The sequence below is a fragment of the Jatropha curcas genome, chromosome 1 (assembly GCF_041381405.1).
Source record: "Jatropha curcas cultivar XTBG-Jc1 chromosome 1, XTBG_Jcur_1.0, whole genome shotgun sequence".
NCBI lineage: Eukaryota > Viridiplantae > Streptophyta > Magnoliopsida > Malpighiales > Euphorbiaceae > Jatropha > Jatropha curcas.
This window is the reverse complement of record NC_143151.1, coordinates 3,387,019-3,402,893: the sequence shown is the minus strand read 5'-3', so window position 1 is coordinate 3,402,893 and position 15,875 is coordinate 3,387,019. Positions and strand designations below refer to the sequence as shown.

General features: G+C 30.5%; 2 protein-coding genes and 1 long non-coding RNA gene across 4 annotated transcripts; 1 reads left to right on the top strand and 2 right to left on the bottom strand.

The window, feature by feature from the left end:
- The first annotated feature begins 656 nt into the window (after window positions 1-656).
- Window positions 657-2,079, top strand: LOC105628342 (Serine/Threonine-kinase RLCKVII protein). Its single transcript, XM_012209736.4, has 2 exons — window positions 657-1,021; window positions 1,617-2,079. Exons 1-2 carry the CDS (start codon window positions 769-771, stop codon window positions 1,802-1,804), a joined length of 441 nt encoding a protein of 146 aa, XP_012065126.1. The 5' UTR covers window positions 657-768; the 3' UTR covers window positions 1,805-2,079.
- LOC105628343 (transferring glycosyl group transferase (DUF604)) lies at window positions 1,646-4,245 on the bottom strand. 2 transcript variants are annotated; one of them, XM_037638763.2, is made up of 4 exons: window positions 3,257-4,245; window positions 2,465-3,007; window positions 2,189-2,270; window positions 1,646-1,784 (listed from the first exon to the last, which is right to left on the bottom strand). In XM_037638763.2, exons 1-4 carry the CDS (start codon window positions 4,106-4,108, stop codon window positions 1,780-1,782), a joined length of 1,482 nt encoding a protein of 493 aa, XP_037494691.1. In that variant the 5' UTR covers window positions 4,109-4,245; the 3' UTR covers window positions 1,646-1,779. The 2 variants fall into 2 exon arrangements, with proteins under 2 accessions (XP_037494691.1, XP_020532636.1); XM_020676977.3 differs by lacking the exon at window positions 1,646-1,784 and having other exon boundaries at window positions 1,920-2,270.
- A 7,096-nt stretch (window positions 4,246-11,341) lies between these two features.
- Window positions 11,342-14,125, bottom strand: LOC149498833 (uncharacterized). The gene is made up of 3 exons (XR_016322057.1): window positions 13,808-14,125; window positions 12,330-12,412; window positions 11,342-11,521 (listed from the first exon to the last, which is right to left on the bottom strand). It is a non-coding gene; the product is annotated as an uncharacterized LOC149498833 (long non-coding RNA).
- Between the last annotated feature and the right edge of the window lie 1,750 nt (window positions 14,126-15,875).

Genomic DNA, 15,875 nt, shown 5'->3' with positions numbered 1-15,875 from the left:
AATCCAACTATCCAAATAACAATTAATATAATTAACATTAAAAGAAGCATTTATTAAACTTTCAATTACAAAATTACGGTTAGTAACCCATTAAGCATGATTTTCTTTGTCAATGATCTCAAAAGTTATACCATATTGTTGTCATCCGTCACAAAAATTATACAAATAATAGTTTTTACTCTTGGTTTTATTTTAATATGGGGGTAAAAATGTAATGTTTTGACAAAAAAAAAGAGAAAAATATCTTGAGTACTAATTTGGTTAATTTGGCTTGACCAAAGTTTTTTTCAGACTAACCACACCATAACCGAAAAACTAAATTAATATTTATAAGTAACTAATCAAAACTAAAATTAATCTATTGACAGCCGAACCAAATCAAAATTACTAAGTACGGTTTGAATTTTTAGTTTTATCAGCAAATTGCTCACCCCTAGCTACTGTATGAAACCAAATCCGAACCAAAAACCGTTGGGTTACCACTGTTAAAGACCTAATTCAATCCGAATCGGTTCGGTTTTTGTTAGTTCCGACTACTGCTCATTCCAAGAACAAGGTTATTAAGTTAATCACGTGACTTGCACGTGCAAGTAATTTCCCGCCTAAAAGGTCAAGTCGTTAAAAACCCAACTAATTAGAAACTGAATCCCACAACAGCACGACCAAGAGCAATGCCCTCCAAAAAGAATCCAGTTACCCTTTCTTGTCACTCACCCCTTGTTCGCCAAAAATTCTAATTTTCTCTCTTTATCTTTATCCTCTCACTAAATGCAGCAGAGGCCTACAAGCTCATCTCGAGCACCAGAAGAGAACTGTGTGATCAAAGTGACACTGCCTATTCAACAAGCAGCCAAATACTCTCCAAGAAGCTCAAAAATGGATGAATCTGCCCAACTTCCTGTCTACAAGAGAGATAATAAGGACATTACATACTCAAGATTCGCCTCTGAGAAGTTGGTCCATGCCATTCCTGCTCTTGTCTTGCTCTGCCTCTTCACTCTCTGGTGGTTCTCTTACCCAGGTACTCGTATTTCAAAGATTTCAATAAAACCCTTTTCTGGTTTTCATTGTTCTTATTTCTTTAATTGATTTCTGGGTTCTATTTGTTGTAATGGTTTCTTGATCAGATATATTTCTTGTCTATTACCGGGTTATTGATTGCTTATTTTTGGAAGTGAGAAATTATTCTTCAAGATTCATGAGAAAATATTCTCAAAATCCGATTTTAGTAGTATCTTCAACGTCAATTTTTGGGTTTTCTTTTTTGGGATTTCTTACAATTGTTAATTTGAATTTTATTGGTGCAAGAACAAACCATATACGCAGTGGATTTTTGAATCAATGAGGAGTTGGGGAAAGAAAATCATTAAATTGGGGGATTAAAATTTCTTCCATCTCTGTGTTAAATTTCTCTCCATCTCTGGATTAAATTGGGGGATTGAGTGAAGGAGATAAAAAGTACCTCTTTTTTTCCATAATCTAACTTAATATGATTCATTTTCTTATCTACTCTAGGTGAGAAAATTGACAACTTAATAATTAAAATGAATAATTTAGTGATAGAAATCACTTTTATTTTTCATATTCACTAATTATTTGTGTATTTTTGAAAGCAGTAAACCTGGAGATGAAGGATGGCAAGATTATGGCAATACATCGTGTTGAGATGCCAGAGCCTGTCGATAATAATCATGTCGAACTCGCCATCTTGGCATCTGCTAGATCACCAGTTGCATCTGTTCCTCAGAATGCCACAGCAGCAAATAATGAAATGGAAGCTCATCCTGTAAGTAAAACCGGTTGACGGTAAATCTGTGGTTTACTAGGAGAAATGGTGAACATTACAAATGAATAGTTTTGATACCAAGAGTGCATGAGTTGTTCGTTCTATGAAAGTGTAAGACTAGATAAAAGACAACTTGTAGCATCTAAAAATTTCTTAGCAAAAGCTAGGATTGCTGGTGAACTTGTATCAAATTTACATAGATGGAATAGATCAAAGAATGAAAATTTGTAGGTAAATTTTCTACTCGGTGATGTGAATTGAAAATCTGATATAAAAATTGATGTTCTGAGTTCTATTTCCATTGATACCCTTGATTTGATATTTATTCTTGAATGCATTGGGCAATCTTTGGGAAAGATGAAGTATAGGTTCCTCACTGCTATTATAAACCACTAATCTCACCGTCTCGGCAATTGCCCACCCATAAGTACATAGTTGAGGGTCTGTTCGTTGGCAGAACTCTGCAGCAATCCCTTCTTGGTGACTGCAAAAGAAATTGTGATGCAGTTAGTAATAGCTTCAAGAATAGCAAAAGAAATGAAGGAGTAAATTTTTACTTCCTTGGAATTAGTTTTTTTGCATGACCAATTCTTTGAAACATGAAAAAGAACATAAAAACAAAATATACTAGTTCAAAGTATTGCATTGTGAATTTTACAAGGTTTTCGAACACCTTACCTGCTGCCACCGATTAATATCTGGCCTCTTCAATACTACAATAGAGTTAATTTTTTCTGGAGATGCCATCCTCCACCGGCAAAAAGGAGGACGAGCTCTGTGGCGAGAGTAGACTCCGACTGTTTGTTTCCTAGCTCGATCATACTTAGAAGTGGTCATGTAAAAAACAAAAGGCTTCAAACACGGGTGCTTTGTTACAGGCCTTGTGTTGAATGCATATGCAGTATAATCAGCTTTTCGGTACCAATTAAGAAATGTTCTTGTTGGCATCTCAAGCTCTCTAGGAGAAACCACTCCTCTCCATATTTGAACAACAAATCCCCAAGACACTGAGATTGACCAGTACCTTTTGGTATCGTAGCAGATGGATTGCTGCATTATGCTAGCTGAGTCGAGCTTGACAGATTCAAATAGGTGTTGTATAGCTTTAGCTCTAGTCATACCAGGAAACACTGGTTCTACCACATCAAGGTGATGTAGAGATGCCATTGGAGTCACAGGATGTGCTCCTAAAAGACCTAAAAGGTCTCCATATACATCGTACTGCATAAACACAGTCAAAAATCACTAATTAGGTACTCTGCCTCCAAATACAATCACCAAAAAGTTAAAAAGACTTGGACAGTTTATTTGCACCTGCATTTCCAAAAAAAGCACCATTTTTAGATGCTGATGGAAAACAAGAGCTTGCTGTATGGTTGTTTTAAAGCTTTATGACTAGAAAATATCAAATTCATGCTAGAAAAGTAAATTTTGGTTATCTTACATTTATAAACAACAGCTGAAATATACCTGATGAAACCCTGCTTCCCTGGTGAGTGGCACTCCTATCTCAGCCATACAAGCCTGAATTCTATCATCACTTCCATACAATCCAGGATATCTCTGAATGCAAGTATCTTGCATCTTGGCCAACTCTTGAGCCAAAGGGAAACTTATCGCAAATCCGCCCCCTCCGTAAGCCATAGCATAAGAGAAATATATATTCTGAAGATGACTCTCAGAAGAGCTACCAATATAATAAAATTGCCTATGATCAAATTTAGAAAGAATTCTAACCACATTATCAACAACAAAAACTGTATCATCATCTCCCATTACAAACCACCTGACATCTTTTAATCCAAGCCTTAATGTCTCAGAAACAACCCTTGAAATCCTTATTGCAGATCTGTCACCTTGTCTATTAGAGTACTTAAATTTTGATGTATCTGCAGAAACTCTTATTTCAGGCAATCCTTCATTTCTTCTACTTCTTACCTTTTTATCAATCCAAACTATACCTCTAGTCTCTTTAGGTCTCCACCAAATTTTGACATATTCTTTTCTTTTTTCCCATAGATTGGCGGATGCAGCTATTCCAAAAACGATATGTTTGAGCTCTGTATTGTAAGTTTGTGACTTTTGAGGAAGTAAAATTGGGTCTAAAGTGTCTTGCTGTCGTTCTTGCTCATTGATGTGGATTGATGTGGTCATGTTGTTAAGGAATGCAAGATCTTTTTCATGACTAATACATTTGCGATCTTTGTTTAAAAGAAGATGAGATGAGTAAACAATGTAAAGCATTCCAAGAACGACAAAGATCCATATTATTGTCTTTCTAAAGCCTGTTTGCGGGAATCTTTGCTGTGTAGTAGTAGACATTTTATTTTTCTTGGTTTTCTTCTTTCTTTTGATTTTGTTTATTTTGTTTTTCTTTGTTTCTGCTTCTCTCCATCCATGGAGATGGAGATGAGATTAGATAGAGAATTCTTCGGATCTGAAGAAAGGAAAAGATGAGTATTTTTTTTTTCTTTTTTGTCTTTAATTTTACATTTCTTGTTTTAAAATGAAAATATAATCGATTAATTACGTGCAGTTCAATTAATAATTGGATTCATTTATTTTATTTACTTTTAGTTTTGGTATTTAAATTTAATTAAAGTTGCTTATTGGGTAATTATATGGAATTAGAGTTTCGTTAGTCCTATCTTAACGATCTAAGATATACTATCCTCAAGTTTAGTTTTTTTTTTTTTTTTTTTTTGAAATTGAAAAACGAATGTCGTTTATACATTGCATTATTATCATAATTCGACAATTCATCGTAAGGGCTGTCGTTTTCAAAAAATGTCAACTTAATAAGATTTGTGATCGACTCAAACGACATCAGTTGGTACGATTATGTATTTCAGCATGTTAGCGAACGATGGTCGATGATGGGTTCGCGCAGTTTGTGAAAATGGCAAAAGATCAAAAAACAACCAACGACGTGGCGTTGAAATTATGAGTAAAATGAGTTGTGGACGCATGTCTTGCACGGACTAAAATTGAATGGTTATTTTAATAATTATTTAATTAATTACCAATTAAATGAACATCTACAACAAAGGTAATTACCATTTCTGCTTGAGGTGAGAAATGGAATTGAAGCAGCATAAAATTTTGAGGAAATGCGAAAAAGCCTAACATCCAACATTAGATCTAAGTCAAGAATTGATTTGCTGCCTCAACCTTCTCTTTTACCAACCAATCTACAAGCTGATACCTGCTTTGTTAATGTGTTTTAACTCCACTTGATTCATTTGGGATGTTATCATATTAAATTTGTTGAATCTTTCCTAGCAATGCTACAACCATTTTTGTTTCTGAAAAATCCAATTTAAAGCATTTCGAGAGTCAAATTTAATAATTAAAGGATAAAAATTATATTTAAGGATTCAATAAAGCTCTACAGCAGAGAAAAAAACGATAACTTCTACTTCATTCAAATTCAAAATACCAACTGAATTATAAAAAATATATACAACCTGCCCAAAAGAATTTCTTAGACGACACCCACCTCAAGCCCCGGTTTTCCTATTGCATAATCATCCACATTGATTCATTTTATCTTCAGAAGGTATCTCCCAGCAGATTCAGGATCTATAATCACAATCTTCCTACTTCCCATGAACCCATTAGAGCACACCAAATATGGAAATAATATCCAATCATTGAAGAACAAAAAGGTAAAAAAAGATATTTTATTTTTACATGTCAATGGACAGCCTAATAGTAAGTGCATGTACGAGTTGATAACAGACTCAACTTCTAATTCTCTCCCCAATACTCAAAAAATAAAAAATAAAAAAATTTTGCTTTTAGAAAAAAATTAAAATCTTCAAACTATTTTTTTTTTGAAAGGAAAAATCTTCAAATTATAGTTAAACATTATAATCAAATATTATATATATATTTTTTAAACTTTTAAACTTTTAAAATTTTTTCGTTATAATCCAATATAACAATAAATATTAAATATATATTTTTAATAGATGTATAAATTACAAATTTTAATTGGTCATTTAAAATCTTTTAAATTATAATTAAATATAAAATTAAATTTTTTTATTATTTTTTTTTCTTATTCCTTATCTCTCTCCTAATGAAATCTTTTAAATTATAATGAAATATTACAACGAAATGTTAAATATATTTTTAAAATTAAAAAATTTAATTGGTCAATGCTTATAGATATTTTAGAATCAAATTTTATTAAAAACATTTTAAAAAATCTTATTATTCCCTTTCATTCTCACATGTAATTCTCGTATTTACATAGTATAAATGATTATAAAAACTTAATCGGGAGTAAGAAGTTTCATATTGAAGTCTTTTAAACTATAAGAATTTTTATCAATTTAATTAGTTAAGAAAAAAATTATGCCTTCTTGTATAATCGATGGCATTATTCCGTCTTATTGAATCTTCAAATAAATAAATATACATAAACAAAAAAGCATGGCTGTAAGGCTTCGGGGTATACTCCCCGGGTGTCTCCCTACGACAGGTCGTTTAAATTGGTACCATTAAAGAGGCCTTACATAGAGGGGTCTGGGCCATTAAGTATGATTGGATAGGCAAAGAGATATCTTCAAATTTCAGACCAGTTTTTTTCTTATTATTTTGCAAACAAATACTAGTATGTTTTGAGCCCCACACATATTATTTCAATTTTTTATAATAAGGCATTTAGGTAATCGTTACAAAATTCCAATGAAATGGATTTGTAGAATACATCGGCTATGACCATTGGCTTTATTTTATCATTTGACAAATATAATAATTTTTTTTATATTAAGATATAGTTCAATGGTAAGTGTATATACGAATTTGTTCTAATTTCTTCCCGAATGCTCAAATGGAAAAAAAAAAAAAAAAAGCAAATGTAATGATTTTTAAATGATAAGAGAGAAAGCAATTTGTGCTATAGACATATATGTTCATTGTTTAGTCAAAATCAAAATGGGAGGAGTAGGAGCAATCAAGAGCAACTTCATTCAATAAATTCTTTTTGGTTTCTTCTTAATCTATTGATTCAATCACAGTATCTGTCTACAAAAGGCCTTTACCCCCTAAATGCAATGTCCCCATCAACTTTCAAACATTATCTCTAATATATAAATTACATTCTACATTGGCAAAAAAAAAAAGAAAAAAAAAAAACCTTGATGTTTTTTTTAAATTCCGACCATCGATTAATGATTAAATATAAATTATTTCAAAGATTAGGTACTAATAAAGCTTAAAAATTTTCAATTTTTAGCATTTAGATTATAATTTTGTAATAGCACTCGATTCTCAAATCGCTAAAAACACATTGAATCAACAAATTAGAAATTCAAAAATTTATTTGTTTATAAGTGTTTTTATTTCCTTTTCTTTATATATATCTTAATATATGTGAAAATTAAAATTGGTTCTTAATTATGCCGCTTAAATTAATTAAAAAATTCATGAATTATCCAAAAGGAAAAGGTTGAGAACACTATATATATGTTCTGATTCCAAAAGAAAAAGAATATAATATAGGGAGGAAAAGAAATTATTGTTGAAAGTTGAAACATGGGATCTTCTAGATTCCAATTTAAAAAAGCTTTCTTCAAATTATGCTATGCTTTTTTCCACCACATTGTTCCTTCTTCTTCACCTCTTTCATCTTCTTTCCTTTTCCCTCTTTTTCTCAAAGAGAGTGATCTTTCATATTAAGCATCGTAAGGTCAAAGACTCGTTGTGTAGGTCATGCAATTACACATGTAAGAGTTACAAATATAAATGAGCTCTCACCTTCACAATATTGCAATTCTATGTTTCAATTTTGGAGTGCAATTTTCTTCTCTTATTCAATCAAATTTTCATTAAAAAAAAAAAAAAAAAGACCGAAAGTGCGGTCCACTTGTAGTCATTTTCTTTAATAATATACACCATTCAATCACATTCTCGAAAATGAACAAGATAATAATTAGTATTTTGCATTTCATATATTTTTAAAGGCGTTATTTGAAAATAACTTTTCATGTGACTTTAGTCAAAACAATACTTTTATTATTTATTGTGTTTGATAAGATAATGTTTATACTAGTATTTGGAGTTTGAGAAAGCATACTATGAAAAGATGCATTTTTCTTTTTTTAAGGTTTGATGAAATTTTAGTTGTTGGAATAGACTAACAACTACTAAAATAAATAATTTTGCCAAACAGGTTTAAAATATTCAAAATTTCTGATTTTAAATTTTTTCTTGTTTTAAATGGAAAAACTTAATATTTGAAATTTTTTTTTTTTAAATGGGCTAAATGACCACAAACTCAAAGTTTGTGTCTCAAAGTCCAAAAAGATAATATTTATTCAAAATTTAATAACAATTAAAATTCAGGGGTCAAATTGAATGTGTATTAGCAGTTTTAAAATTTTGATTTAAACCTCATCCATTTACATTAGTTTAGAAAAATTAATGTAAATATGTTTCGAGAATTGACGTAAATAAAGGAATGAATGTTTTTTAATTGGAAAAAAATGACAAAAACAATAATAAAGGATAAAAAATTTAAAAGTAACAATCCACTATTGACTGAGCTAGTAAATATTTTATAATTTGAAACTCGAACTAAAATGCTTCTTCAATAAATTTAAATTAATAAAATAGAATCCTTCACAAATTTATCGAATAATATTTTAAAAATCTTGATATCATTAGTAATATTTGTTCTTTACTTTTCAAAAATTTATACAATATAATTTAATTTTAAAATATTATATTATAAATGAAAAATAATTGTATAATTTTATTTTGGTAAAAGATTTAACTAAGATATATATATATATAATCCTGAAGAAAAAAATAAGTTCAAGAAGCTCTCTGCATTTAGCATTCCTATTTGTCTTTTTCCACAAAATTTTGAATTTTCTTTAAATTTTATTTTATTTTATTATGATTTGATTGAATGTTTTATATCTATATATCTAGACTTCTATAATCCTAAATCAAAAAATAAGTTCAACGTACTTTCTCCATTCAGTATTCATATTTTCCTTTTTAGTTTTTTTTTTTATCTTTTTACTGTGATTTTATTGAGTCTTAATATTTTCTAAAATCACTATATAGATTAAATTATGTACTGTAACAAATTATTATTTGAAGTTTGAATTCTACTTAAAATTTAGCGATTAGATCATTATCTCTTATCATCTATAAATTACATCATGAAAAACAGATTGCAACCCATCATCAACGAATGTATTAGGTAGAGAATGTATTTCTTATTTGATTCATTTTTTTTTTTTGAAAAAAAATAATTATCCCAACAGAGAATGTATTATCTATAGTAGGGATGGTTTTTTTAAGTATTGTAGTAAGGATAGTTATTCGATTCATTTTGTTTAGTTTGATAGAGATTGATTCATATCTATATTTTATAATTTTAGCACATATTTATCTTGAGCACATAAATTCGTAAAATATCATTTGCTACCTTTGATCTTACAAGATGCATATGAGAAAAGGTTTAATCTTTGTCGTGCTAAAATAATCTTTTTCATGTCTTGGACTCCCTCTAACATCTAGTTCGGTCTAACCAAAAGCTAGCTTTTGCACAAAAAACGACCTATCAGGGGATTTGTGGGCATAGGGTTATCCATCAACTACATAATAGCCCCGAATTAATATTTGCAGTTTCCTATGAAAATGCATCTTTCTCAAGGTAGATATTCACTATAATTATAATTGTAAATCATATTAAAGATTTTATGAACTTTATTAATTAATGTGTATTTTGTAGTTGATGTAATTCCACTTTCTTCTTTATTAATTAATCGTATTAGATATTTTAATTGTATCAGTATTGTTAATCAACATGCTTTCTGTATGTCTGAGCTTTCGACACTGTGAGTTTAAGTAAAATAATTTGGTCAAAACATCAATACTCATCAACAACAGTACAACAATACATCAAAAAAGCTAATCAACCTTTATTTGGATTATATTCACTACTAGATGAAAGCTCGCATTTTACGTGGTTACTTTGCCAATTTATAATTTATAAACAATATGTATTTCTAATATATCAATCATATTTAGTATATATTATAAGATTCATTTTTCCACGGATTGATTTACTAAATTTTCGTGTATATAAAAATTATAATGCCATTAGTTTATCTAAAATAATTATAAATTTCAATTAGTCTAGCAAAGTTTTAGTTAGAATTTATAATTCAAAAACTATTTTTTATCTTTGATAATTCTATATAAAATATAAAGTTCTAGAATTTAAATAATTCAATGTGGATAATATACAATAAAATAATAGATAGATAAGGAAAAAAAATTTAATAATTTAACGTGGATACTTTTATGTTAAACTAAAAATATTAAAAGCATAAACAAAGAATACAGATTCCCGAAAGATAAAGTTACTGACAAATATAAATAACATATAAACAAAATTAACTATGCACTAAATCAAGGAGGATAAAAAATCAATTAAACTAAATCTAAACTTACATTTAATTACTATTATTCATATGTCTATCCCTTTGGTGCGTAACCTTGCCATATTTTGAAGCTTTTTTTTCCTCAAATTGCAATTGGAATAGTTGAAAATTTTGAGATTTCTTATTGAGGCTGTCACAATAAAAGCTATACATGAAGAGTAATCACCATTTTGTATCTCAATAATTGAATCCTAACAAAAATTTTGTAAAAACCAATCAATAAACAGAGAGCGTTAGAGTAATTGTGATAGATGAGGAGAAGAAGAAACAAAAAATAAAATAAAAAGAATGAAAAATTGATTTAAGAGGATGAATATTTTTGTAGTCCAAATAAAATTAAAAAACGAACAATAAAAGTATCGAAAAAAATATATAAAAGAGTAATAAAAACTTATACTTGATCAGATTTAAGCTTCGTGTTTTTTTCGACATTCTTCATTTAACAATGATATCGATGAAAAATCAAATAAAACAATAAATGAACCAATAAAAATAGGAAGAGAGAATTATAAAAAAAAATGGAAGAGAAGGAAAAGAATTATATATTAAACAGTTAAATCTTTATAGTCCAAATAAAATTAGAAAAAAGGAAAAATATATGAAAGAGCTAATGTTACCTTTGACAACGAAAAAATTGTTCTATAGTTCATAATCTGAAAAACAAAATTAGAAAAATTTAATATGATTATAAATAAATATAAATATATCGAACATAAAAAGATAAACAAAGAAAGTAAAAATAAAAAACAGTTGTTGAATCAAATTGATTGGTTTGAGGTTTGAAAGGTAGAGAACAGTAGAGTTATATAAATAGTTAGATATAGCTTACAAATTTCTAAAAAATATAAAATATTTTTAGATTTTTAGATGAGATTTTTTAGAAGATATGGATTGAATTAGTTAAAGAGATTGTTAAAGACATTTAGAATTTGATTTTTTTTTCAAATAAATTATTAGTGATAATAATGTAAATTATTGTCACGACCCATTTCCATGGACCGGACCGGCACTAGGACCTGGGTGGGCTTAAGGCCCCCAAAGCCCGTAGTAAGCCTATATTATGCAACCCTCATTTCCACAATCATAACTGTGGATACAGGCCCAATAATTTATTTCAATTATGTATCACTAATACAGTTCATTTACAACCCACTAGAATACAATTGCGGAACTCTACCTGTACATTTATATCATCATTTGTTTTTCGTTTACAGTCTTCTATACTTATGTCTCAACTCCATAGGATTTTTCTTTCTTCTATTACCTGGAAAAAAAAAAATAGGTAGGCAGGGGTGAGCGCCAAACTCAATGAGTAGGGTTAGATAACCCTCTCACCCCACACAATCATACAGATGCTAAAATATTTTTATTTGTTCATCGATTAAATTTATGATCATGCAGTGTCACACAAATGGCAATACAACAGCAACCACAATTATTATCACATTCATATAATCACATCACGTGGAAATTAGTCAGTGGCACCACCTAAAACCCCAACGAGCCGTCCTCACACATGGCTCGCCCTCTCATACATGTGCACCAGGGAGCCGATCCCCCATACGGCCAACTGGTCTAATCCTCACTGACCAGTCCTCTCATTGCTTTTCCATTCTCTCTTTTCTTTTCCATACCAACAGGAGGCAACCCGGTGGTCTCCATCCAATCTAGATCATCAAGTGCTCACAACAGGAGGCCACCCTGCGGGCTACAATCAAATCTAGATTATCAGGTGCGCAACAACAAGAAGCCATCCTGTGGTTTTCCATACAATCCACATCATCAGGTGCACACGGGGGCGCCGATCTCCCATTTTCCCGGCCGACGGTCAAATATCATATCATATTCAGGATCCATATAACAGACCGTCCTCACAAACCCATGGTGGTCCACTTCATCCCAATTCCACACAAACAAGGCAAAGTATATTCATAGCACAAGTAATCAAACAACTTTCAATATCAACAGATAGTACATCATAATATGGCAATTCAACAAAATAATGCATGCCAACATTTAGCCGTGAATGCATGAATGCAAGCGGATGATACTAGTTATCTAACACTACTCACAGTTCTTTATCGTCCTCTAAGGGGACTGTTTTCTAGCAACATGCTTCCAGCCGTTTTTCCTCGCATTTCGGAATTTTATAGACCTTTAAAATAAACAATAAAATTCTAAATAAGAATTTTAATTCGAAAGATTATATTAAATATTCGTTCATTAGTTTTGGTTATCAGTTCTTTAATTCACTTATTAATTAAATTATACATATATTTGTAGATATATATTGGGTTTCCTTATTTATTTATCTATTCTAATGTATCACTTTTAAATAAAACGTTTAGGTATTTGTTAAGTAATATTTTATAATAATACGAATAATATTAATAATAATAATAATACGATTGATAATATAATATTAATAACAATAATCATTTTAATCGTACTTCCAATTGAAAAATTCGACAGCATTTCCTCTATAATCAGTACTACCCAAATTTTATATTTTTCCGCATGTCAACACACAGCCCATCCATCGGGCAATTCACATCAAACAATCCCGTCCACCATAACCATCATTTATTAGTCACCCGTCATACATGCATAGGCACTTGTTAATCCTATCTCTAATTCATTTTAAATTTCCATAATATCATAATTACTTATACCGTAAATTATAATTTTCTTCTAGTTATACTTCTTAAAATTCCGGCAATTAACATATATAATTATTAGTTACAATTCATATATCAATATCAATACTGAATTTCTAATCAAACTCATAGCCCACAGTCTAGCAAATTCATTAATAAACAAGGAATTCATTTTAATATACCGTTTCTAATCTCATCATCATTAAACGCATTAAAATGAACAATATGGCTGCTGCCATTACACCAAACTTCAAGTCGACTTCATTAACATCAATCATTACACAATCATATCACCCTACGTATATATAAGAGCACATCATTTAAGTAACTAAACATTATTTGAAATTCTATACTTATAAGGGTAAAGTATATTTGCCGACTAACTAGATGCCTTATTAGATAACCAACAATTTATGTAGTGTTATAACTTTTCTAGATAATGAAATAATTCTGAGATTATACAACACCTTTATAACTTACATTTTTAACTTAGTAACCTATTTATCAAGTCAGGGTCAGTTCACAGCTTTGGTACCAATCGACATCAAATAAAAAAACTAATTATAGACATAAAATCTACACAAAAATAAAACATTCTGTCTTCTAGGAATTTCGGTCACCAGAACCACCACCGGCAAGCAGTACAGCCGCCATCAGCGATGGCCGAAATTGATACCATCCTCTAAACAATGCAAAATTATAGTTGGATTAATCCAAATTCAGAGAGGAGTTCAACCACGCTATCAATTTCATCAAGCAATAACTATTTCTAAACCAATTGACAAAAATCCTATTTCAACGTAACTTAGCAATGATTAAGATATCTCCCATTATTACACAAATTAACTAAAGAAACTATTTACAGAAGAATTAGAGAGCGATAATCGGCCTACCTTGTCGGTAATAGTTGCCGGAGTTGCTCGGAGGGAAGGACAGCAATCGCACCCTTTTGCGATTCGACTATCACTCGTTCCAATAGTTTCTGTGCTGTGAAGACGAAGTCAGAGAGAGAGAGAGAGAGAGAGAGAGAGAGAGAGAGAGAGAGACAGAGAGACAGGGACGTGGGGGTGCAGCGGCGGCGGTAGGAGGCAGTGGCGTTGGCTGGTGAACGGAACAGAAAGGGGAGGGGAGTCTGTGGTCGGTGCTAACGGGAAGGAGAGGGGGAGAGCTGTCGCGCGCTGGAGAAGAAAAAGGAGGAGAAAAGAAAAGAAAAAGAAAGAAAGAAAAAGAAAAAGAAAAAAAAAATCTGTGCCTTCTAGACCATTCCGGTTTGATTCGAACTGGTTTGGTCTGACTTAGTAATTTGGTCTCATTTTCTTTGGTTTTCGAGTTTTTCACTCGGTTTTTAGATTATTCGTGTGGTTTTCGACATATTAAATTAATTTTCGGATCCGGTTCGATTTATTTTGATTGTTTAGTTCAGGTCCATAATAATAGTAATCATATTTGATTTTTAGGATGATTAATTTATATGTATCTATATTCTTATAATAAATTAGTAGCCAAAGTTCCATATTATTTCTCGAATATTTTAAAATGTTCTTAAATCAAAAGTTTCGATAATACATTTTGGGCTTGGGCCCAATATCACAGAATTGGGCTTGATTTGAGACTGTGTTTCTATTTGTAGCCCACATGTGAAAATTTTCGATTTTTGATTTAAATTAAATTCAAAAGTTTCGAAAATAAAAATTCGGGGTATTACAATCTCCCCCCCTTAAGACAATTCGTCCTCGAATTGAAACCTAATAGAGGGTAATAGTAATAGAGACATAGATGATCACAACTTTACAATAAGAAATACTTCACATATAAAAGAGTAATGCTATAAACGAAGCGAAGAGAGGTACGATATTCTACTTGTCTTTCTACCTCCAATCATCACGCTTTTGTTTCCATGGAAACCTTCTCTAATGATCTTAAAAAGAAAAATTTCACTTCAAATCACCCATTCTATAACAATTTCTCTTTGACTAATTTAATCTATTAGACTTTCCACTTAATCCATATCTTCTATCCCAAGTTCTCCAAGACCTTCTTTACGTTCTTCCTTGAACTTTTATCCCCAATTATTTAATGAACCCATACTGACGAAAACAGTAATCTTACAATGAAAGAGGTATGCCATTTGAGGCAATTAATTCTAATTTCCTAAACGCAAATCTTATATCCCATAATATTCTTCTTACTTTATACTAAGGGTGTTTAATGTTTACACATTTTCTCAACTTAAACTTTTATAACTTTACCGGTTTGTATCTGTTTATACCAGGTGTTTAGAATCCAGCAACCAAGATTTCTAGTTGTATATACCAATTCAGTCCGTAATACCAACCGACTACAAATTACATAACTTGAGGAGGCAATATTTGCTCAAACTGCCATTAACTTGCTAAGTTCTCGATATCCAACCATGCCCATACTCTACTAATCTATTCCATAATTACATTCCATCTATACTTGTAACGGATTATACCTTGCATGCTTAAACACTACTTAAATACTATTAGCATCAAGAATTTCACAGTTCCTAAGATGGTGCTGGTGCCACTACACTAACTTAGTTTACATTCACATCATATTGATTACCAAACTAAAATCATTTTATTTGTCATAATTTATTCATTAATTTTTTTTTTTTCATTAATTTTTTTTTGCCACTATTTAATCCATTTTAAAGATATCAGAATACTCTCTTAATTATTTCGTTTATTTATTCCCTCTGTACTACATCACACTATTAGTCCTGATCTAGTTAACTACCCGTATTTCAACCTAATATTTATTACACCATAATTATTTACCTTACCTACAATTCATCCATTCAGAGATCCTTAGTAAAATGCTTAAGCATTAACCTTAATTCTATCTTATCATCCAGATGCCCCATCAAGTTATTCCACCCTTCCAACTTATTTTCATTTCCTAATTTAATTTAATATCAAAATTCTCATAGGGGAC